This window comes from Anabas testudineus, chromosome 15 (assembly GCF_900324465.2).
Source record: "Anabas testudineus chromosome 15, fAnaTes1.2, whole genome shotgun sequence".
NCBI lineage: Eukaryota > Metazoa > Chordata > Actinopteri > Anabantiformes > Anabantidae > Anabas > Anabas testudineus.
Genome location: NC_046624.1, coordinates 9234759 through 9258028, shown reverse-complemented (window position 1 = coordinate 9258028; position 23270 = coordinate 9234759). Strand labels below are relative to the sequence as shown.

The 23270-nt window shown below is 37.9% G+C and overlaps 1 protein-coding gene across 1 annotated transcript; it reads left to right on the top strand.

Moving 5' to 3' along the window:
• The first annotated feature begins 897 nt into the window (after positions 1-897).
• Positions 898-20638, top strand: prim2 (DNA primase subunit 2). Its single transcript, XM_026353767.1, has 14 exons — positions 898-953; positions 1826-1975; positions 2093-2205; positions 2637-2731; positions 2829-2949; positions 3552-3647; positions 4658-4795; positions 8694-8761; positions 9694-9766; positions 10779-10964; positions 16558-16684; positions 16855-16937; positions 18033-18101; positions 19880-20638. Exons 2-14 carry the CDS (start codon positions 1831-1833, stop codon positions 20099-20101), a joined length of 1536 nt encoding a protein of 511 aa, XP_026209552.1. The 5' UTR covers positions 898-953; positions 1826-1830; the 3' UTR covers positions 20102-20638.
• The last annotated feature ends 2632 nt before the right edge of the window (positions 20639-23270 follow it).

Here is a 23270-nt window from a genome sequence, read left to right as displayed (position 1 = left end):
AGTAAACGTACCTCTGTGTACGTCATGCACAGTTGCTGTTGAGACCGACGTCATCGTCGTCGTCATGACGTCGTTAATTATGCTTAATGATGTCTTAAATTCAGAGGAATTTACTATATTCTGCCTTACCTTTTGTATGTACATTTATTTTTATGTTATTTTAATGTCCAAGATGAGAGTGTTGTAGTTAATTCATAGAGTCTACTGTGGGTCTGTATCTGTGCACTGTATTTTATACGCTCAGTTTTGTTTTTATTGAAAATCTAGTGGGATATATTTCCCTCTGAAGTGGAAGAATACATTTTAACTAGTATAATATAAAGTACAAATATGGAAAATGAGTAGGTAATGTATACTTGCGTAAGTATACATACTTGACTGCTGCTGACTCAACCAATGAATTATTTCGAATCAATATCTATTTTTTCATACTTCAAAGGAAAGATAATTGTTAATAAATAATTGTAATATTTATCTAAACCTCATGTGTATGATTAATGAATAATTAATGACACTTTATACACAGATTCTTATGCTAACTTTATTATTCGTCTATGTAAATATTGGTATTTACTAATAAAGATTTGCCTTTAAGCCAACAGGTTCTGTGTGCGTTTGTTTTGTTGCACGGATTTCCCCGTCAGCTCCGGGTGCACGACAACATCAACGTCAAAAATAAAATCGTACAAATTATACCGTGTAAAAAAACATAGGCTATTTGAAGAGATAAATACACATTAATAGCATTTATGATATAAAAGTCGGGAGGTTTTTCCTTTTACTTTTTATGAAGGTCCACCCAGTTTGTAGTCTGGTGTAACAACTAAACGAGCGCACACAATCTACGACATCGCGTCTCTTCCTGGTTGACGTACCATCGTCATTTACCCGCGTTTGTTGAACAGCCCACTTTGTTTGGCGGGAGTCCGCACAGAGGAAGAATCATCTAATCGGTAAATTATCAACAATATCGTTGATATTTCGCTCCAGTGTATGTCATTTCCCATATGATAAGGTGGTGGTTGTTCAGAGTTTGATCGCCTTTACTGCATGTCAGCTAGCTTATTGTATAACGTCCGTAGAAGTAGTTGTTTCGTGTTTCTCGTGTTTCGTGTGTTGTTGACTAGCTAGTTAGTACTAAACATGCACTATAGTTAAACGAAGGGTCTGCTGTTAATGCCTTTAAGTTAAGTCTCCAGCGGGGCACGAAACTAATGTTATGGGGACAACTGCGCTTGATTATCTGGAAAGAGGAAAGGTTATAACACAACAAATCATTAGCGTCTCATCATCATAAAGTCATTTGTGTTTAGGTTACTGGGATCCACAGAGATAATACCAATAATAAATACTTTCTTTCATAGGCTAGAAAAGCTTTGACCTGTGATGACAAATTACGACTTTCCTTTATCAGACAGCTCAAAAGTTGACGTTATTAATTGCTTAAAGCATTAATAAACAATGTACTAACCAACAATGAAGCAGTTGATGACAGATTTAGATAGGGTTCTTTATAGGAAAAAAGTGGTACCTTATTATTTTGCTTTTGTAAAACATTTACACAATCCTTCAATACTTGAATGGACAGTACAGCTTGTTAAGACGAGCGATACGATACATTAAGCTGTTATGAACAGAAATGAGACATGGTAGTTTGGGCCCCTTATTTAATTTTCATTCATTCTTACTGAAGCTCATGCTGCTCAGCACTTCATGATGTGTGCTCAAAATTAAAAATGTAGCTGCACCAAGTATGCCAGCACGGTCACTATTAATGTCTAGTGGTCCATTAAGCATCCTTTTTTTTTTTTCTCCTTCCCATCAGACACCATGGAGTTTCTTAGCAGAAGGAGAAAGCTTAATACCAACTCTCAGACAGAGGCCTATGGACATGCACTGCAGTTCTACGGGCAGCCTCCTCTTGAAAACATCTCACTCTCTGAATTTGAGACATTTGCTGTGGACAGACTGAAATGTAAGACCTGGGTTTGTGACATTCAAATGAAATTTTATTTGTAAAATCCAATGTAACGTGTCGAGAAGGACATGTTATTCATTATCATCTTTTTGTCTTCTTTTAATGCCACTGCAGTGTTGAAGACCATTGAAAATTTGGGTGTGAGCTATGTGAAGCAGTCAGATCAGTACATAAAGAAACTGGAAAGTGAGTCTAAGATGCTCAACTTTCCTTACAGGTCAGACATGGTGAGTATTTAAAGCATGCAATACATCACAACAATAAATGTAGTAGTGCAGCATTTCCTAGCTGTTGGGGGTCACTGTGTATTTAAACACATGGTTTCTCCCCGAATCAGTTTTTCACAAGCAGACAGTCAACTGACAACCAAAATAGCAAAATGGGAAAATGACAGGAGTCTGTGGTGCAAGTGGCACCCGTAAAAATACAAGAAGACGTGGGCTTAAAGTTGGTTTTGTACTTTGCTGAAATATATTTAAATTCCCATATCCTAAATTAATGGTTAAGATTGTGCATTATACACATCTATATATCATACAATACAGCACTACATCTATAGCAACAAAACAAGTTCACATTACATTATACCCAATGAGACAACAAAGGTTATGAAGAAGTGTTAAGGGTAAAACTACTGTCTCTCCTTTCAACCATCAAGGATGACAGAAAATCTCAAAGTGGACCAAGTGAATATGAAAAACGAAGAAAGGACCACATCTCTCACTTCATCCTCAGACTCGCCTACTGCCAAACGTAAGTGTCATTTTGCTGGAATAATTGCTGTCAGTAAAAAAAACATTAAAGTTACAGGTGTAGGTCATATCCAACTGAATGGATATTTTTCTTAAAGGGAGGATCTAAGGCGCTGGTTCATACAACAGGAAGTTGATCTTTTCCGCTACCGCTTCAATGATCTGCAACCTAAACAAAAGCTTGAATTTCTGCACAGGAATAATCTGCAATATGACACTGTAAGTTTCTGTAAGCCTTTATGTTAGCAGAGATTTTTTCCTGCCTAGTTATCAAACGTAAATTTGAACTGACACCTTACCTGCAATTTAATGTATATTATTGTGCAATACATTCCCAGCTCAAGTCCCAAGTGTGTAGTGTGACACTAGAAACCAACAAGCTGCCATCATTCACAACAAAGTGGTGTTTATTTGTATTTTCACTAGATGGAGCTGTTGAATCGCTGCAGCATAACCCCTAATGTTCAAGGTTCCCTTGTATGGTGCTTTAGAAGGTGGAATTATTACTATTTATTGTAATATTACACAGAGGTTAATTTAAACAGCTGTATGAATCCTGATAACATGAATAATAAAAGTATAACAATAACTCAGTTTTGGTTTCACTTTAAAATGTCTTTAGACCTAGTACAACATGATTTAAAAACTATTAAGTAATTCATCAACACATAATGTGTCAAGCAGAGATGAAAACTGATGCATTTGTTTGATAAATGATGTTTGGTTTCCATCAGTCTCAACCTTCAATATATTCCCACTGACACAGTTCTGCCTCTGCAGCTCTTCACTGAAATTCATTATCCTCATCAATAACTTTTCAGATTGGTGTCGAGGAGAAGAAGACTCTGCTGGATAAACTTGTCAACTCCAGTTACGCTGTCAGTGGAATCACTGTGGAGGATCAGGACTTCTACAAAGTGAGATACTTATCTCTTTGCTATGACACCGCTAAGAATGTTAAGTGCTTAGGTCATATAACTCATTATTATCCCACATTTATATTCCTATAGTTTCCACATGGTAAATGAAAGTTACAAAAGAAACCTTTCTGTTCATACTACTGTTAACAAGGAAATGACGGTTTTAACATTGTTAACAACCATAAAATGTCTAAATCACCCTCACCACTGTCATTATGTTCAAAGACATTCTTCAGCTCGCTATCATAAGCTCCAGTGTTCCCCTCAGGAGTTGAATATAAGGGTCATCTCTTGTTATTTGTAGGTGTTAATGCTTATTTAAATAAAATAATGTCCAGAATCGTGGACAGCAATTTTAGGCTGGGCATTGTGATGGTAAAGGGGGCACGCTTCCAGTTTAGTTAAGTTATGACTAAATGTTACAAGGAGTAGCACTGGGCTTGGGGAGACAACTCTGGGTGAGAGCTCCAAACTTCAACTCTCTTTTAACATAAAGACTGTGTTACAAACTGAGCAAATGTTCCTGCCTGAGGCAGTTTTAATTAACTTATTGGAGACATCATGTTTTCCCAAATGCAAGTTAGGATCTTTCATTGCTTCTTTAGAAATGTTATGACATATTTTCCAGTCACTAAATGTTCACATAGCTGAGAAATCTCTTAAATAAGTGTTAGCCAGAAAAGTAATTGTCTAATTACAAGATCACTGTCATTTCACAGCCAAATGAATTTATGTCTGCAGTTTGTCTATTTACAAAATGAAAAGAAGGTGAAGATGTCATGGCTTGTTACTTGTTACACTCTATGCTTACCTGCTGACTATTAATTGAGACAACTAAGTCTCTGGATCATTTTTAAAGATGCCAAAATTATGAAGTGCAAGTTAGCCTTGACATCCTGACACTCACCGAGCATGAAAACTAACATGAATATTAACATATAATCTATGAATGCACTATTTATTTAAAACATTTAATTTCTCTCCAATGTTTGTTTTGTTTTTTAAAGGTTCCATTTCAAGATGCTCTGGATCTAGTGCGAATGAGGAAAGTGTACCTCAAAGCTGGCTACGTGTACATACCTCACCAGGACATTGTCACCATTGTTCTCAATGATTTTCGCACAAGGCTTTCTAAAGCTCTCGCAGTAAGTGCAACTTTTCCTGTTTTAGCACAGATGAATAATGAATGTGGGATTTAGCATACAGTCACTTCAGAAAGTATTCAAGGCTCTTCGTTTTCTGCAGACTTTGTGTTTTTAAAATACATTTTAAATATATAAATTTGACATTTTTACCAAACAATTTACAGTCAGTAATGTAATGACAAAGGAAAACCACATTTTAGAGGTTTTTATGCATTTAGGAGCACAGCTTATTTTAGCCTTTATGGTAGAGTGGTGAAACTGAAGCCACTCTGAGTAAAAGGCATATGACAGCCTGCTTGGAGTTTGCCAAATGGCATCAGTACTAGAGATGCATAAGTTGCAATTTTCTTGACCAATTCTGATTTTCTTTCTTTTTAAGAACTACAGTATAATTTGCAGGATACACAAGCAACTTTTCTTTAATGAAAAATGTAAGTGTTATTAAAAAATACTATTAAATAATTTAGCATTTTTCATATTTTGTTCACTCAGACATCTAAAATTAAAAGTGCTTCAGGACAGGCTTTCTTTTTTTTTTTTTCTACCTCCATGTCAAAATGAAGTGCAGTATTTGTACAGGTGGAAAACAACAAGGCACCAAATGTTATCATTGTTCCTTCACGGCTTTTTTTAGGTGTACAGATATGACACATTGTGTGTTCTTTGTACAGAATTTAAACACCGACAACATGTTGTTTGCCTGTGATGTGCAGAGAGCCGCAAGCATTGACTGGCAGCGATATGTTCTGGCAACCATGTAGGAGCTGTAATGCATATGTTGAACTGCAGGGTAGCTGTGAACCAACATATGTACAAAATTAGGCAGAATCAGATTTCAGGCACACCTGCAGGTGTTATGACGAGCTCTGCATGTTTACTAAGAATTGCATGCACTTAACTTAACCCGGACCCACTTTGCCCTACATGGGTGGTACATGAAACCCATGCTACCATGAGGCATGTACAGGTGCATGCAAATAGAACTTGGCATTACACTGATCACCAGTAATGGCTGATCAAGCTTAAAAATGGCCTATTCCGATCTCCTGCCGATGGTGCATCATGAAACAGCACCTGGCCAATGCCATTTCTACAGCAGTTGCAGCCCGACCTGAGAGTGGGGCGAGAGTTCACCCTCAAACTCCATAGAACACCTGTGGAGAGACCTGGAGATGGCAGTTCACAGACGCTTCCCATCCAGTCTTTTCTTAGCTTGAGAGGCTCTGCACGGATGAATAGGGATAAACCTACCCAATAAGTGTGGAAAAAAAAAAAAGTTGAAAGGCTGTATTCACACAGAGATTTGCCTTATCGTCAAACAATACAAAAGGCTGCGTTTGTAGTGTTGTTTCATGAACAAGGGAGAAGATGAAATATAATTTGGAAAGACCAGATGGAGGAATGGATTTATGGATTTATATGTTTAAAAAGATTATTAAATGCCAAAACCCAACACAGTGGTTTGTAATACTCATAGACAGAGATGTAAAACTGTGAAAGGTATTGCAGGAGCAATGGCAGTTTCACAAAGTTATGTGGTGCCTTACTACAGTTTAGCTGGTTTGAAACTTTTACAGTATGAGTGAGAATGGTTTGTACTTTGCTACGCTATAAAATGTTTTTTAAATTATGTAGTTGTGCAGCTTTGTTGCTTTTTTTTATTGGACTTATTCACAATGTGTAATATAAACTTGCTGTCTTAACATTACTGCACTCTTGAAGCCTTGTCTGTCCATAACTCTAACAAGTGTTTTTTTAGGTGCCCATACATTCCCGTGCCACGACAGATCACTGACACTTATTTTGTAAAATGAAGGGCTCTCAAGCTTCAGATAGCTACAGTCCTCCAGTTTTCTCGATCTTCGGTTCATCTCAGTGATGTAGGCTACTTACCCAAATACAGAAATTTGTGATTTGTCATATTGAGTGTAGACAGACATGGGGTTTTAAATACTATACGTATGTTGCAATATAATGCAATCTCATACAATTCTGACCTAAAACTCAACACATTTCAGACACATGTCAGCATAGCTTCACTTCACATTGATTTTAGTATTTCTATGTCTAACCACTCTCTGTACATGCAGTTCATGTAAAATATTTAGTGTAAATAGTAAGCCTGCTTCCATAAGGCATGTTATCAGATTTAAATCTGCGAGTTTTCCCTTCAAAGCCCTGAGGGAAACTTGGGAAAACATGGTCAAAATGAGAAGAACAAGTATGTACACATGACATAAAATGTCTGGAGGGAAAACTGGGGACAGCTACTATAAATGTGCTTGTCCCTACAGGCATGATTTTTTTTTAAACGCTGTGGGCCTGTGAAGGCACAACACTGGCACACTCGTGCAGTGCAATGAATGCCCTGAAGGACATGGAACATGATGTTTTGGGAACCAGAGGCATTTTTTATTTTTTTATAATACACATAAGGAGACAACCAAGTGTGTGGCGTCATCTTTGTTTTGCTAGAGCAGCCGCTTCTTCCTCTGTTATTGGTAGCATTGCTCTTTCTTTCTTGTCCCCTAACCACTTCCTTAACTGTATTTTGGCCTATGCAAAGTAGATTGACACTCTTGTAATCATAGCCATCTTTATTAGGATAATCTATATATTCTGATTTCTAGGTCTTTTACATACTCATCAAATACCATGCTGTTTACTTTAACCTTAAAAATAATACGTGTATTGTAAGAAAGTACAGTTTTGAACCATTTAACATTTTTGTAATACTGCACATGGGTGTACTCAGTTATGTTGTAAGCTATTGTATATTTTGTGTGGTTATATTTAACCTGCTATGTATTAAAAAGCAAGCATTTGAAAGATACACTAGATGCATTGCCTTTCCAAAGCAGCTGTTTAAGCCTACCTTAGAGCTCCCACTTCACTGCTTTGTGCAGAGAAAATCCTTCGGCAGCGTTAACAGTGTCACATTTTTGTTCTGTGGTTGTGTTATGGTGTCTGTCCACACTGTGTAATTAACTGAGCAGTCTCTTCAATCAGTGCTTTTTGAGGTAATGCCTTTGTTCATGAAAAAGGATGAGCTCTGCTTAGCCAATGATCTAAAAGGCCTCTTGGCAACATTAATAAAAATCATTGTTGAGCTTAAGTTAAGTGACGAATGCCTGTAGCACTCTACTCTGGGACAGATACTCTGGCAAAAATCCATTGGAGTAGTGGTAAGCATGTATTTGATTCACTTTAATGTTCACTTTGAGAACATGTCCTCTATCATGGGACAGGCAGGACCATTTCGTCCAAATCACAAAAACAAAAAGGACAACTCGGTCCAGTTTTTCCATTTTCCCATTTCCTCATAATTATCCAGACCACTAACTGTTGGATTGAAATAACGGCCTAAAACTATTTTCCTTGTAACTGTGCCATAGTGACTGTTTCTGTGTTACTATAATGGCTATTGTCCTCAACTGGGAAATCACTGGTCATTAAAAAGACATGAACTTGAAAGCTGCTTCTCTGTATGACTGCATGTTTTTTTTTAACAGACAGATATGTAGTGTATTAAACAGGTTTTGGTGTATGTATAAGGCAAACCTTGATAAAGGGGAAGTTAGGTTTACAAGTAAATTAGAATAGTAAAGGGATTGTTGTGGAGGGATGGTGTACATGTATTCACCAGCTTGGTTAACTTGATGTGATTTGGTGTGGTTTCAAAACACATTTAGTCTTAATGAAGATATTGTGTAATGAGGTTGCATAGGAACTCAGATGCTGTTTTGTTTAGCCTGCTTAAATTACGAAACTGTGGCCTTGTGTATTTATTGTTCTACGTAGTACTTAATATTTGTACTTAACCTGCTTTGATGGGCTGTTCTAATCCTTTGACCTGCACTACTTACCATTATTCATGTGATGCCCATCTCTTCTGCAGTTGACAGCCCGCTCACTACCAGCAGTGCATTCTGATGAACGACTCCAACCCCTCCTTAACCACCTCAGGTAAGCAGCTGGATTAATAACTTTGTTGCCATTTGTTGCCAGGACTCTGTTGAAAAACACATTTAGCAGAATGGATCTTTGGCACCAAGGAGAGTTGGCGAATTGTGGCTGTTCCGAGTCAACCCAATCTGTCCCTGTAGACGAGTCCAGATGTCGAGTGAACTTATGGTGCCTCAGTGCGTGTGCAGCATCATCCTTTCCTGTTGTTTCTAGGTCTTGGAGTAATTAAGACTGTGCAACATGTGCTTCATTTCTCCTACAATTCCTCATTCACTGTATTATAGCTCTACATCAAAATATTGTTTTTTTGTTTTATTTATTGTTTTTTAGTCCAGGAATGGTGATGTGGCAATAAATATGGTACTTAGAGGAAACCATGCTTATAGAACAATAGAAGGGTAGGAACATTTTTTAGTTTGTTTTTTTGAAGAGAAATGCGTACACTGCATATGCATTACTGTTAAACTGTTAAACATGAAAAATTATTGGGAATTAAAATGTGCACTCTTTGTCTTAAATAGTGAAAATGATTATTTCAAATTCAGTAGCAAAGGAAAGCGGCTTTGGTGACTGTAAATGTCTTAAACGTACTTCAGATGAAAGTAAGAAAATCAAAATGGGGGTGGAAGAAGCAATGTTGTCTGATTGTTGGTGGGAATTAGTGGGCAGGTTGTTGAGATTAGTGGACAGGGGACTAATCTGTGTGGTAGGGGGAATACAATGTGATGTTAAACACTGCAACATGGGTTAAAATGGGTTTTCAAAGTAATTGACGTAAAAAATAGACTGATAGCTGCTTAGTTTGCTTGGCAAGAACTCATAGAAGCTGTATAATATTCATTTTTATGATTATTCTTTAATGTCACGTCTTTAGTGTCAGGTCTTGGTTTCATTATCACATAAATGAATTTCATGTTTTCTTCTTATTTCAGTCATGCCTATGTAGGACAGGATTACAGCATCCAGAAAAATGTTGGGAAAATCTCCCTGGAACAAATTGATTCAGTAAGTTACATTGATCATCTGTTGTTGAAATGTCAAATTTGAGGTGTCATTTTGTCTTTAAATGAGGTTTGGATAGTAGTTGTGGTCCAAAGCCAGGAATAATCAGAAAGTGTATTGAGTGGCTCTTCAGTTTAAGGACTACATGCAAGAATGAGTTGCAACAGCTTTGTCCTTAAGTTGCACATAAATAAATACAAGGTTTTAAGTGTTTTTTTTAATCCTAGTATTACAATTACTGGAATATTGGCAGCTTAAACATTTTAGTAGTTTTCTCACACTCACACATCACTGGCTCTGCATCTATATTTGGCTTTCTATCCAGCATCATCCTCTGTTGGACAGTGTAACTACACCTACTGCAGACTGTAATATTCTCTACACTAATATCATAGTGATTGTCCCTTTAAGCACCTCACATTTTGGTCATGGACTGATTTGCTTTAGAAAGATGTTTTTAGCATCTGTCCTCATGCAGCCTGAACCATTCCCTCCTTATTTGTGTCCCAGTACAACACTGTTCTCACGACACATCAATGACAGATGTGCTATTAACATTTTCTAATTGTTTTGGCTCCTCTGATGTGACGACTGACTCTATTAAACATGTTATGTTTTTGTTTGCTGATTTCAGACAGCAGGCTTGAAGCATTGCAGTGTCAAATCCCTTTTTACCCTTGTATCACATTTTGTGTGAATGCAACTTTGCCAGAAACAAGTGAATTATCTTGGAGTTTTAAAGGCATTGATTATGGTAATGATCAGATCTCACAAATGCACTCTTCCTCATAAATAGGTAATGGTCTTCCTAAAACGAGTCATTTTCAATGCAAGTTTGTGCAGTTGGGAGAGATCGGTGATACTCACTCATGCAAACAAGCCTCACAGAAAAAAGATAATATCTACCACAAGAATATGAAAATGATCTTGCATTAGGGCCATTATGTGTATAGGTACAGATAAACTGTAGTACTCCATTTTTGCATGTTAGTAATTATTTGTTGCCTGGCTCCAGCTTTCAGGAAAGTCCTTCCCACTGTGCATGAGGCAGCTCCACCAGGCTCTCAGAGACAACCACCATCTCCGCCACGGCGGCCGTATGCAGTACGGCCTCTTCCTCAAAGGCATCGGCCTCTCTCTGGAGCAGGCGCTGCAGTTCTGGAGGTCAGAGTTCATAAGGGGCAAAGTGGATGCCGATAAGGTAATGTTGACAATATTAATGCTAATAACATTTTACACTTTTATGAACCCAACCAGCAATGTGTGAGATCATAGTCAACTAAATTTTAGATAATAAAATAGCATGCGACAATTACAGGAGCCAGGTTGACTTATATTATAAAACATAGTTTAAATTCTCAGAATTTTGCTAAACTTCATAATTTTATAAGAGAGCAACTTTATTTAACACTGGAATGGGTGGTGACTGTTAGTGTTTGTTGGCGATACAGTGACCTCATCAAAGATGCAATGATTAAAAGAAAGTTGACTAGAATCATTATTTACAGTGTTTACAGTGATGAAGCAAATGAAGTATTTCATTTTCAGTGTTGATTTTCCAACAGAAACCTTTTAAAATCTACTGTCTCCATTTGAGATAAGAGTCTGAATATCTATCAGTTTTTTTTAAAGAAGTATGTCCACATTTATCAAAGATCAGATTTACTTAGGCAGAGTGCTTTAAGATTAGCATGTGTGATAAAGCTTTAAAGATAAAGACCCCACATGATGAAACTCTTTAAAATGATGAAACCGAAATTTCCTGCTGTGCCAGTAAGTAGAGAGAAACAAGCCATGGTATTTATTCTTGTACTTCTTGTATATTTCTAGTAGAAATGTATTTCTAAGCAGCTCAGACTACAACAACAGTTCGGACACAGTTTTGTTTTTTGCATTTCCGATACCAACAGATACAGTATTAAGATTTGTTTTCTCAGTTACGTCACTGTGGTGTACATCGTGCTGCAGATACGTTGTTTTTTATTTTTCATATAGGTAATTTCTAGGATTGAACCAGTTTGCTTTCACAGAAATGACTGTGTGGGATACACTAAAGACTAAACAGTTGGCCTATCTTACCAGTGAGATATGGACGATTCAAATGTCACATTTTTAATGCTCTGCAACTGAGGGTTTCTGTTTCCAAAATGAACCTTCAGGTTCATAAACAGTGAGTTAATTAATTTTTTGCCACGGTAAAATAGAAAGAAAATCCAGCTTGAAGGTAAAGTTGAGTGTTTTTGGCAGGCATCTGTTTGTGGATGCCTTACTTACCCAGTTCACTAGTGTTTATATCCCAAAAATAGTTTTGACGTGTTTTTATAATAATCTCTGTTTTTGTAAATTATATTTGCAGTGAAAGCTTAAAGTTTTGTCCTTCTGACTAGACCTGTGACCCAGTACACAACTTAATCATAAAATGAGTGCTCATCAAAATATGCAGTATTAACAGGGTGGGTGTGAGTGCCAAGAAACCATTTAATTGTGCTGAGTTGAATAGACACTCAGTGCAGCACTCTGGCACAACAGTGCATGTGCTTGGACCTTCATCCCTGGGCCGTGTTGTCTTTGAATAATGATTTGTATTAGAAGATCACATGGTTGGCATCCCCACCATGCCACTCCAGGAAGTCTACACTCTTTCCAGTCCAAAGACTGGTGTTGCATCAGCCAAAGTGTCCAGACATGTAGAGGGAAGACTCTTAAGCCTCTGTTTCCTGCTGGAGCCACAGTTTTCATAATAATGAGGAAACTGATTAAATAATTTTAGTCAGATAATATTATATAATATTTTAGATGTTGATGTTAATGTTCACATGTTTTTGCTGAGCCATGAGTAGGAATCAGTAATTTCTGTAGCTCTTCTCACCATGTTTTAGGTGAGGCTGTTTATTTTTTGAGTTTCACACTTACATTACAGAATGTGTCACTGAGTTTTTGTATGTTCCCCAGTTTTCCTCATTATCTTTTGTGTTGTTCCATAAACACAGTAGCTTAACAGCCACTCTGGCACTGACACGTCACGTTAAGTCATGGTATTGGACTAATAAGGCAGCACCTATATGTTCTACTCCGAGTCCTGTTACTACTATCCGTTATTGGCTCCGAGTAAGACTCCCATGGCAACTACAGCACAGTGGATTCATGTTACATCCCACTTTGGTGCCCCATTTCTGAAGTGGCTTGGTTCCCATGTACAAGCTCCCAGATGAAGTGCAATGAGCTCTGCACAAAGCCCAGCTCTTGTTCCACAGCAGAATGGTGCTGACCAGATCGCAGCTCGCACAGTGATGTATGTGTTGTGTCAGGAACTGCACTTTGTGGCAGGCTGCACAAAGCCTGCTCATTAGTATGCGACAGGCACAGAGAAAAAGATGGGAGGCAGTGATGCCGAAAGGGAGGCCTGGAGGAAGAGGCTATGTAATATTAGACTAGAGGGAGAGACAAAATTGATGAAATCAACTGAATCTATCCATTTTTCTTGCCTAGGAAGGTAGCCTATTCATTTGGAGGAGTGTGTATTCGTTCCACCAGTGTGTTGTATGGCCTTAGGGTGGGGCTGCTTTTGAACTGCTTGTTTTACAGATGTTAACGTGAGGTTAATTAATTTCCACTAACTGACACTATTTATCATGTTATTGGACTGGATTCCTCTGGGGACTTTTCCAACAATGGGAGAGATTCATTAGATGACACTTAATATTAACTAAAAAGTAAAAAGTTCTGTGACAAACGTACGCCATGTTATTTTTATCACTGGTCTGTTCAGTGCACTTGAAAGTAGCCTCTAGCTCCTTCACTGCTTCACTGTATAAAAATGTATCCTGGATCTTAGTCATTTTTAGGTCTGCCTCACTAAAAATCTTTTTTTTTTGTTACTTTTTAGTAAATGCTTAAAGTACAACAAAGGAACATTCAATGGCAGTGTTATTCTTTCATTGGGATGTAGGAATTCAATGAAACTGGTACGATTAAATCAAAATCTGGCTTTGTGTCATTTATCTTCTATGATAAATTGCACACTCTAGCACTACCGTTTCAACTACACAACACACACAAGTCCAACCATTAAACAAAATATCGGCCATTATCTGACAGAAATAGTTGAGGAGCTGTCTAAATGGCATTTATATTCACTGAGAAATACACTAAGACCAGGTGGATCCACAGCAGATAATAACTTAATACACATACAGTATATGAGTATCGCTGTATGTATAGAGAAACTGCAGCAAAAACATCTGAGGTAATTTAGAAACATTGCTAACATTATGTAGTCTCTGCATCAGAGAGCACTCTGTGTTTTTCCTGGGGACATTAAAAATTCTAAAATAGACATTTTGACAGCGGAGATTTGACCTGACAGTAAGACAACATGTACAAGGCCAAGACCATTAAACTAAAGCAGCTAAATGGAGAAAACAGGTGTTTTTATTCAAGATGAAACTTAAATTGAGCTTTTGTGATTATTTAGCAGGTAAAAATAAAAAGCTAAATCATCAAGACGTTAAATTCCTTTTTTTCCCGATCACACAGTGCAACTTTTTGAAAAAGCAACAAGCTTTTCCACAGTGTTGCAGGGACTGTACAGATCTAATTTGTCTCCATTTCCTTTTAGTTTAAAATTCTACTTGTGCAATGTACAGAAATGACCTTTTTAAAAAGTGCTCTATTTCTTCTCACAGTATTTTATAGTGGTTTACCTTTTGTTATTTTTGGGGTGTGTAAAGGCGTGTGGTGCAGATTAAATGGTATTTTAATGGTGTTACATACAAGAGAGATAGGAGCTACAGGCACATCAGTCACTATGGACTGAGCCTAAGAAGCCATGCCAAGTTTACACACGCGCGCACACACACACACACACACAGACGCATACGTAATCCCTTTGATTGTGTCCTATTTCTCTGTCTCCATTTGCCGCAGGTTTTTGTGAATGTGTCCTAGAGTGTGGGGGGATGTTACAGGGATGTAGCCCCATGAGCCAAGATGTGCACTAAAAGAGCTGTGGCTCCTTTTAATGCATCTTTTGTGCTGGTGTTTAGACTTTCAGCTCTGATTTTCTAAATTCCCTCATTTTGGAGGTCAGCTGTATCAAAGTATATCCAGGATTATCTAAAGTGTAGGTTGAAGTGTAGGAGCACAGTTGGTGATTAGGAGAAACCCAGAGAATATATTTGTGAAAGTTGGAAGCTTCAAGCTTCTTATTAATGTTTTTGAGGGGAAATCAAATGTCCTGCAAAATAGGAAAGTCAAAATTAATTTAATCTAATCTGTTACTAAACATGATATTCATTTTGTAGTATTTCACTTTCACATAATCAATTTGTTTAGCATAAATCTCAGACAACTTCAGACTTACCTAGAAGAAGTGAAAGTTTAATGTCTCAGTCTTTGTAGTACTTTTTTTTTGACCACATAGAATATTTTTATGTTCTAATTATTTCACATAATCCATATTAAACACACTTTAGTGCCAGTGGAGCTCCAAGATTCGTTGTAATACAGTAGGGGGGTCTTAAATCTGGAAATGGGCTCTTGAATCCTTAAAAGCGCTACATAATTAATATTTGATTTATTGTACTTAAAGAAGAGTTTATGGGTTTTTAAATTGCCACTGCAGTTTGTCACATTAGCAATTTTAAGGGTTTTATGGCAACATTAATGTGTTATGATGGCTGCAGTCATGGTGATTGTGTTCTGCAACTGTCAAAGCACACTGTGTATTTTACTGTTTGATTTTTGGAGGCAGGGGCCCTGTAATTCATTTTAATGACTGCACAGAAATACTGTACATATAAAAAGAGTTCACTGCGAAGATTCTGCAGCATGACCCCAATCAGAAAGTATCAAGCATTTCTTGGCCAAGAACAAACTGCACAGAATACGGTAGAAATGTTTGCACTTTAAAGTTTATTGAAACAGTTCACTTGTGTCCTTGACTTTGATGTTTTGCTGTTTGGGAGACTACATAAAGATTTTCCAGGTAATAAATGAGGGACTCACATAGTTTGTGTAAACTCAAAATTATGCAGTGTGGTCATTGATACATTTCATAATTTGTTATAGTCTAGTTTTGTCTGTTGTTGTTGTTAATAATAATGATAATGATAATGATGATATTGTTCTTTTTTTGCTCTACAGATATTATTTAAATCTAGGGTTGCAACTAATGATTTTTTTGTTTTATCTTTTTCCACATTGTTTATTTTAACATGTAAAATGTGAGAAAAGAGTGACAACTGCTGAACACACCAACAGCAGCCTAAAATCAAACATCAACTTGCACAGATCTTTTATTTAAGTAAAATAATGTTATACAGAAAACGCATGACGTATTATACAGTACATGACATTGTTATGTTGTTAGTACTAATGTGTCACTGAGTTAGTTATTACTACTTTATGTATAGTTTAGAAGGGTGGTTCCCAATCTAAAGCTCATCAATCTGAAAAGATCCTTAAATAATGTAATTTAAATTATATATGTCATAACTGTAGACCACAGTATTTCCTAAGTACATACAGTATCAAAGTACTCTACAGGACAAGGGGCAAAAGCAATGAGATGGAAAGATGGTCATATTACTGTATTCGTAATTCAGCTATCCTGAGTGTGGCGACACATCTACAGCAGGTTTTCTCTAATGGCTCTATATTTCATCAAGGAAGCCTCCCTGTCAAAACTGACATGATGTATGACAATGTCTCTTTTCACCCCAACCCTGTCCCTCTTACACTCTCATCTTCACTAATGCCTTCTCCTCACCTCTCCCCTCTTTCTCTTTCCATAGTTTGACAAAGCATATGCCTACAGCATCCGCCACATGTTTGGCAAAGAAGGCAAGCGAACAGACTACACCCCCTACAGTTGCATGAAGGTGATTTTGTCAAACCCACCCAGCCAAGGCGACCATCATGGTGAGTTCACTGCTATTGGAAGAATCATTAGCCATGTGACGAGCCTCTAAACGTTCATTATCAGGCTGTTTAATTAGAGTACTTTGTTTGGAAATAGTGATACAAGTGTCTGTAGGTATCGTCCTCAACAAAATAAATTACTAATAATTTATGCCATTTTATGCTTGTAGGATGTCCGTTCCGTCACAGTGACCCAGAGCTGCTGAAGCAGAAGCTTCAGTTCTACAAAGTGTCACCCAGTGGAATCAGTCAGGTGAGTGTCATCTGGTCCTCAGACTCTAGCCATCATGATCTACGTCCACATTTTTTTTCTGAGTTGAGTTTTAAAAACATTTCACCAACAGTATAGAAAACACAATTTGCAGCACAGACTAACCACTAATCACTGCTGGGCAGAATCTCTATTTATACTAGATAGAAAGTCAGGATCATGAAGGTAATGCACAAAATGTTATGTCATTGACTGAAAGTCTCAAAACCATAATGATTTGTTTTTACTGTTGTCACAGGATGATATACTGTACATGGTACTACAATAATGATTTACAAGACCTGAAAAGTAAAAACAGTAAAGGCAGTAATAGTGCAGTATGATCAAGGGGTGTTTGACACGATTTCCCTAAAGCTCACAAACAGGGTGAAGTGCTAGAATCAATCAGTCAGTGTAATACTTGCTTTTTTGCACAAGAGACAATATAAATATTACTCACAGCAGAGCTAAGGTTTTTCTTGTATTACCATTCTTCTGTGAGCATCTTTCAAATGTTCTTGGTATTCATTAAACAGAATAATAAAAACTGTTATATATGGCTTAAGCAGTGCACAGCTCATCAGTGATCTAACACCAGCCCTTGCGCTGAGGAAGCTGGTGGCTGTATCACGCTGGAGGCAGCCTTCAGGAATATAGGGAATAATGAGGGCACCAAGTGCAGGCAGATTCCTTAGAAGAGTCTCCCTCTGAGCAAGTGCTGAGGAGTTGAGGTTTATTTTTCAGCAGGTCAGTCACCCTAAGTTTGTAGTCACACTAACACTGCAGTGGTTTTAGTACAAGAATGTGAGTGTGCCTCTGTGACTCAAAACTGGCTGTTCACAACATCCCTTTTCTGCTTTTAAATTAGCCTTAATAAGGGTGTGGTCTGTTTTATTAGATTTACAAAGATTACAGCAATAATGTGTTCACTGCCATCACTGTGAATTATGAGAGATGTTTTTATGGGTGGTTGACAGAAGTTATCAGAGCTGCAACAGTCGCACAGTTGTTGACACTATCTTGTGTAAATGCAGTGTGTCGGTGTCTAAGGTGGGTCTTTGGAATTTCTCTTTTTCTATCTTCTACCTTTTGTTGCAGATCCTGGAGCTGGTTAAAGGAATGCACTATCAGCTGGCATGCCAGAAGTACTTTGAGCTGACACACAATGTAAGTGCAGGTTTAATTTGAAGCGGGGAGGAACTGGGGCCACCTGTGTCAGAGGTGCAGACTTTGTCCTCATTTCTCATGAACACAGGCACAGGAGAGACTCGTGACTGTAATCTCATCCATCATTAGCTGGCTGTCACGGCCACTTAATTTTTATAGGTTTATTATAGCATTCCGATCTATTTTGTCCCCTGTGGATACTTATTTCATTTAATCTGTTTAAGTTCGGATGCTTGAATCATCATCCCTTTCAGTCACACTCAAGGTCCTAGTTACAGAAGAGTGGCTGAAAAACATAAACTCACATTTGTGTGTGACAGACAAGATCATTAGTTAAACACGTTCACTCACTCTCTTTAACTGCATATATGGTGCATACTGTTTCCCGATACTGGATATAGGGAAGTTATTTTAAATTCTTACCAAATAAGACACAGTTATGGTCTGCAATAGACCAATAATTACAATAACTAACTAGTTTCAGAACTAACTGGTTAAAAGTAGCTTGTTTTTTATTTGACACATTATTAAAATGTCTGCTTATCACATTCAGGCGTTTGTTTTTTGCAAAAGCAAAGAAAATAGCTGACCGTGGCTGGATTCTAACATCCCTGAATGTGTTTGTGTTGAGCATGTAATTTACATACTGTGCTACATAGACAGATGTCATATGATATAAATGCTGTACCGTGTGCTGGATTTTATATTTCATACTTAAGTTTTTATCTCGATAAAGATGCGTCTATAGAATTGTAACAAAAAGGTCCCTGGGTGCATCAAATTGTACTTCTTACCAGTTCAATATGTATTTCTTCTTTCTAAAATGACATAGACTTGTGTTAAACCCTCTAGCATGTAAATATGGGCATTAAAAACAGCTGCATATTCTCTTGGAATATACGACATATGTAACCCTGGTGGGTTGGGGGATGGTTATTGACTTTAATGAAACATGCTGGGGTCATGTTTTTGTACTCATGAGTACATGTGTACAATGGCTTACAGTCGTTACATATAAATCCATTCAGTCTATTCTAATTAATCAAAAACATGTTGAGATCTGCAGTCATGTGTAAAATAAATTAATTTGCTTCATATATTTTTCAAATTCTAATGAAGTTATTTGCAGATAAAAGCAAAAATTGAAGCGTGAAGTGTGTTCATATTTTATTTGAATATGAATGAGTATTGATCAACAACCCTCTCAGCTGCCTGCAGATACAGGAAGCAGTAAAACATACATAATTGCCCTAAAAGAAATGGGACTAAATAATTTTCTTTACTGTTGCGATGGATGTAGAAATAGCAAAGTAAGGTTTTGCCTTACTGCTAATAATTTGGCACATGGAAAACAGCAATACTGTTGTGAGTAATTAATTTACTCCTTTGAAAGGCTTTGAAAACATCAATCGCATTACGTAATTAAAAATATGGGAAAGGTCAGAGAAAGAGCTGGAACATCATATGGTAATTGATTCATAGGTTTTTACTCATTCTGAGTGATTTTGACATTTTATTTCCTGAAAGGGCATTTCATCTCTTCACCGTGCTCTGATAGAGTAGGTAGTTGGTGATTTAACGCACTAATGTGGCTGCAAAAATCCTCATTATTGTTACTACAAAACCATTTTGTCCATCAGTGAAACAGAAACATGATCAGCAGCTCAGTACTGAATCCGTCGGTATGATTCCAAACGGCCACTTCTGTGAAAACTTCAGACTGTTATTTTCTTTTGATATTTTGCTCTTGTGTGTGTGTTTCTTATGTTTTTGAGCAGGTTGAGGATGCCAATTTCTCACTCAATCACCCCAACCAGTACTTCATAGAGAGCCAGAAACTTTTGGGCGGAGGCAAGGACATAAAGCGAGAGATTGACACTCCACAGAGGTCACAGGAAAACTCTGCTGCCAGAGGATCCACTGCAGCTCGAGAAGCAGCAGCTTCACAGAATTTGGTCGAGATGACAGAGGAACTGGACTCTTTCTTTCAAGACGCTTGATTTTCTTTTTTCCTCCCTTTTATACGTGTAGAAAGTGTCTGATATCTTTTTATATAAGGGCTGAAATTTGGACGGTGGTCCACATTGTGACTTGAGTTGCAACTTTCACTGTATCCGACATGTTAATTATTAAAGTTGAGTGTCTGTAATGTTTCAGTGATTTTACATTCACTTTAAGCACAGCACAGTTGGTGTTAACCTTTACCTGACATCATTCAAAACTCAGCACGACACCAACTTGAGTTTTCCACCGGAGATAATTCCTTGTTAATGTGTCACTGACACAGCATCATGATTTTTTTGCTGTTGAACCCTTGTGTTAAAAGCAGTCCCTCTCTTTTGTTTTCTTTCCTAGTTTTCTCTCTGGGCTGAACTCAGATGGTGAATACCCAGTCTCAGTGCACAGTGTTTTGGCAGGGACGTGGTTTTGGGGGTGATGACTAGAACATTTCCCAGCTGTCTTAGAAACAATGTCATTGTATTTGCTGGCAAGAGAATGGATGAATGGTGGCAGGAGGATGGATGAAAATAAACAATTTCCACAGTTGTATTATGCTGCCTTGGAATATTGCCCCATAGTGCACAATGCAATTTATTCAAAACATACGTGGTCAGGAGATATGTCCTCTCTTCTCTTGAACTTCTGTCTGCTCAATAATTTCCAGAATCTTTTGTGCTACTGTGGCATCTCCAGTACAGTTTTCTCCTACAGCATATCTCTTACTTTGCATTTTACATGATTACTAGTTTGAAATCAAATTATAGACAATGAAGACTTGGCTTTGAATGTTATGAGTACAGATGCACTTTCCAGGAGGCCATAGGAAATATTGAATGACTGAGAAACCCCTTCCTATAATTTAATGATTGGTAAGTTAAAATCCAATTTAATGTCCCAGAGGGTGTCCCACGTTTTTAAAGAGGGCGCAGTTCTCTGCCGGCTTCTGTGTTTCAAGACTCTCTGACACTTTGAGACCACACTTCATCACCGTCTCATTCTTGTAATGTCAGAGCACAAACACATGGCCTGCACCCGAGCTGCACATCGCTGGAATTAAATTAGGGCTTAAAATCCAGGCATGGTGCTTGACATAGAGAGGATTTATTCGGTATAATAAGGAAACTGGATAACAGTGCGCAGCCGGGCTGCTGTCAGCAAGAGACCCTTGATGTTTAATATTTCGCCGAGCATGACTACATTTGACAAAGCTGGCACTTTCTTAGACTGTGGGCAGGCAGTTGACTAGGACTGCATTTATCTTCTCCAAATGGATTTACAATCATTAGTCATGAACTTGCATGCTTTCATCGCACAGTTTGTTCCTTTCCTGTACTCATTACATGGAGTAGAGGTGTTCTGGGGGCTGCCACATTTGTTTCACGAGCCTCATATGGAAGCCGAGGTGCAGGGCGAATCTGTATGCATGGATGTGCCGTGAAGCTTTTGTTGCAGCTCCGTGAATGTGTTGCAATCTGGAGCTCGTAAACGCTGCAAACATTATGTCCTCAGAGATCATTTTGCGCTCCATCCATAAACGAGTAATATCACGGCAAATATAAACATTTGAGATAGTACAGGAAAGTTACAGAGGCGCAAATGCCTAAGATAAAGCTTTCAGTTGTTGCCTTGCGATGTGAAAAACGCAGCAAAGCAAATAAAACTGTCAGCAGTCGTGCTTCCTGATATAATTTCACCCAGGGGATCAAATGTGCAGCAGTTTGATTTGTTATTTAATATGCCGCACCAGAAGCAGATCTGCTTAATTTTTTGTTTTCTATTTATTTTTAAGGAATAGATAACATCCCATAATGCCTACTTGTACGTCTCGCCCTGGAGCTTTATAAAAATGAGCTCAATTTATTTGGTAACTGCTCATTCCTCATTTTCAGATCTCATAAAAGGTTGTGTAGTCATGATGGAGTATCAGCTTTTCTGTGGGAGGAAGGAACAGATTATTTCGGGTCTTTAGTGGATTCTTGTCAAATTAGCTGTACTGCCGTCGCAAACTTTGCCCCGCGCTGCGCTGCCATCGCTGCCACACGTGGAAGAATAGAATAAAGGTAGTTAAACGTTTGAACAGATCTGAAGTAAAGCCTGCTGGAGGTTAAATCTCGACTCGAGTGCCCATGATGCTTAGTTCTGTTGTTTTAGGTTTAAGGGTCCCACTGTTAAAATGTTTGTATTGAAGGGGGGGGGATTCACTGAAATGTTGGTCATGGGTTTACTGTGAAAACACCTCTGGGTCCCACAGCTAAACATTAAGAACTATGACTGTCATTTATCTTACAACATGCTATTTTCCCCAATCACAAACATCTGATTTCCATTAGTGAAACTATTAAATTATGCCCAGACATTAATATAAACTCAATATGGCAACGCGGCTAAAGAAATCTCATTGTTCCAATAAATTAACAGAAGTGATGTGCATTAAATTGGAATGACAGGGAAAGAAATACTGAACAGGCAGTAAGAAAAGCCTTTGTTTGCAAGACACTTCCTGTACAAAGAATCTAATCTCTCCCAGCGTTCACGGGGGATTTTGGTCCATTCTTCTAAGCAGATCATCTTCATCTTGTGTTTTTTTTTTTTTTTTTTTATCCTCAGTTCTCTTCTACAAATATTCTGTTGGGTTCAAGTCGGGTGACTGTCTGGGTCATTTTCCTTCTCTGGAACCAGCTGAGAGTTTGCAGCATCCTTTGGATCTTTGACCTGAAGGTCCACTCATCTCATCTGGGTTATTTATATGCACCGAATATGGCAGTAAGTATTATTGCAATGTAGAATTCTTACGGGGCTGTGGTGCATGGAGGCCATGGTGGTGGAGTGCACTGTCTGTGTCCAGGCATTCCTGCAGCTCTTTTTTTAGTGGTCCTTGGATCTCAGATGAGTTGCAAACTTGTTTTTTCATTGTTTCTGTGGCTGCCTTTGGTTTAAATATACTGTATATATAAATAAAGAATGTAGCCAGAAAGTCAGACGGTACAAATAGGTGTTATCAGAGACACTATCTGAGCCTGTTTCCTTCCTGCAAAGGTTTTCACAGCACGGTGAGGATGCACCTGTTGGCATCATTCCATTGGTCTAAATCTGGAGATCCAGGAGTGTCCAATACTGGCTCCTGATGATGTTGTTTGGTATCGATCGTAACACCAGATGGAAGCATCA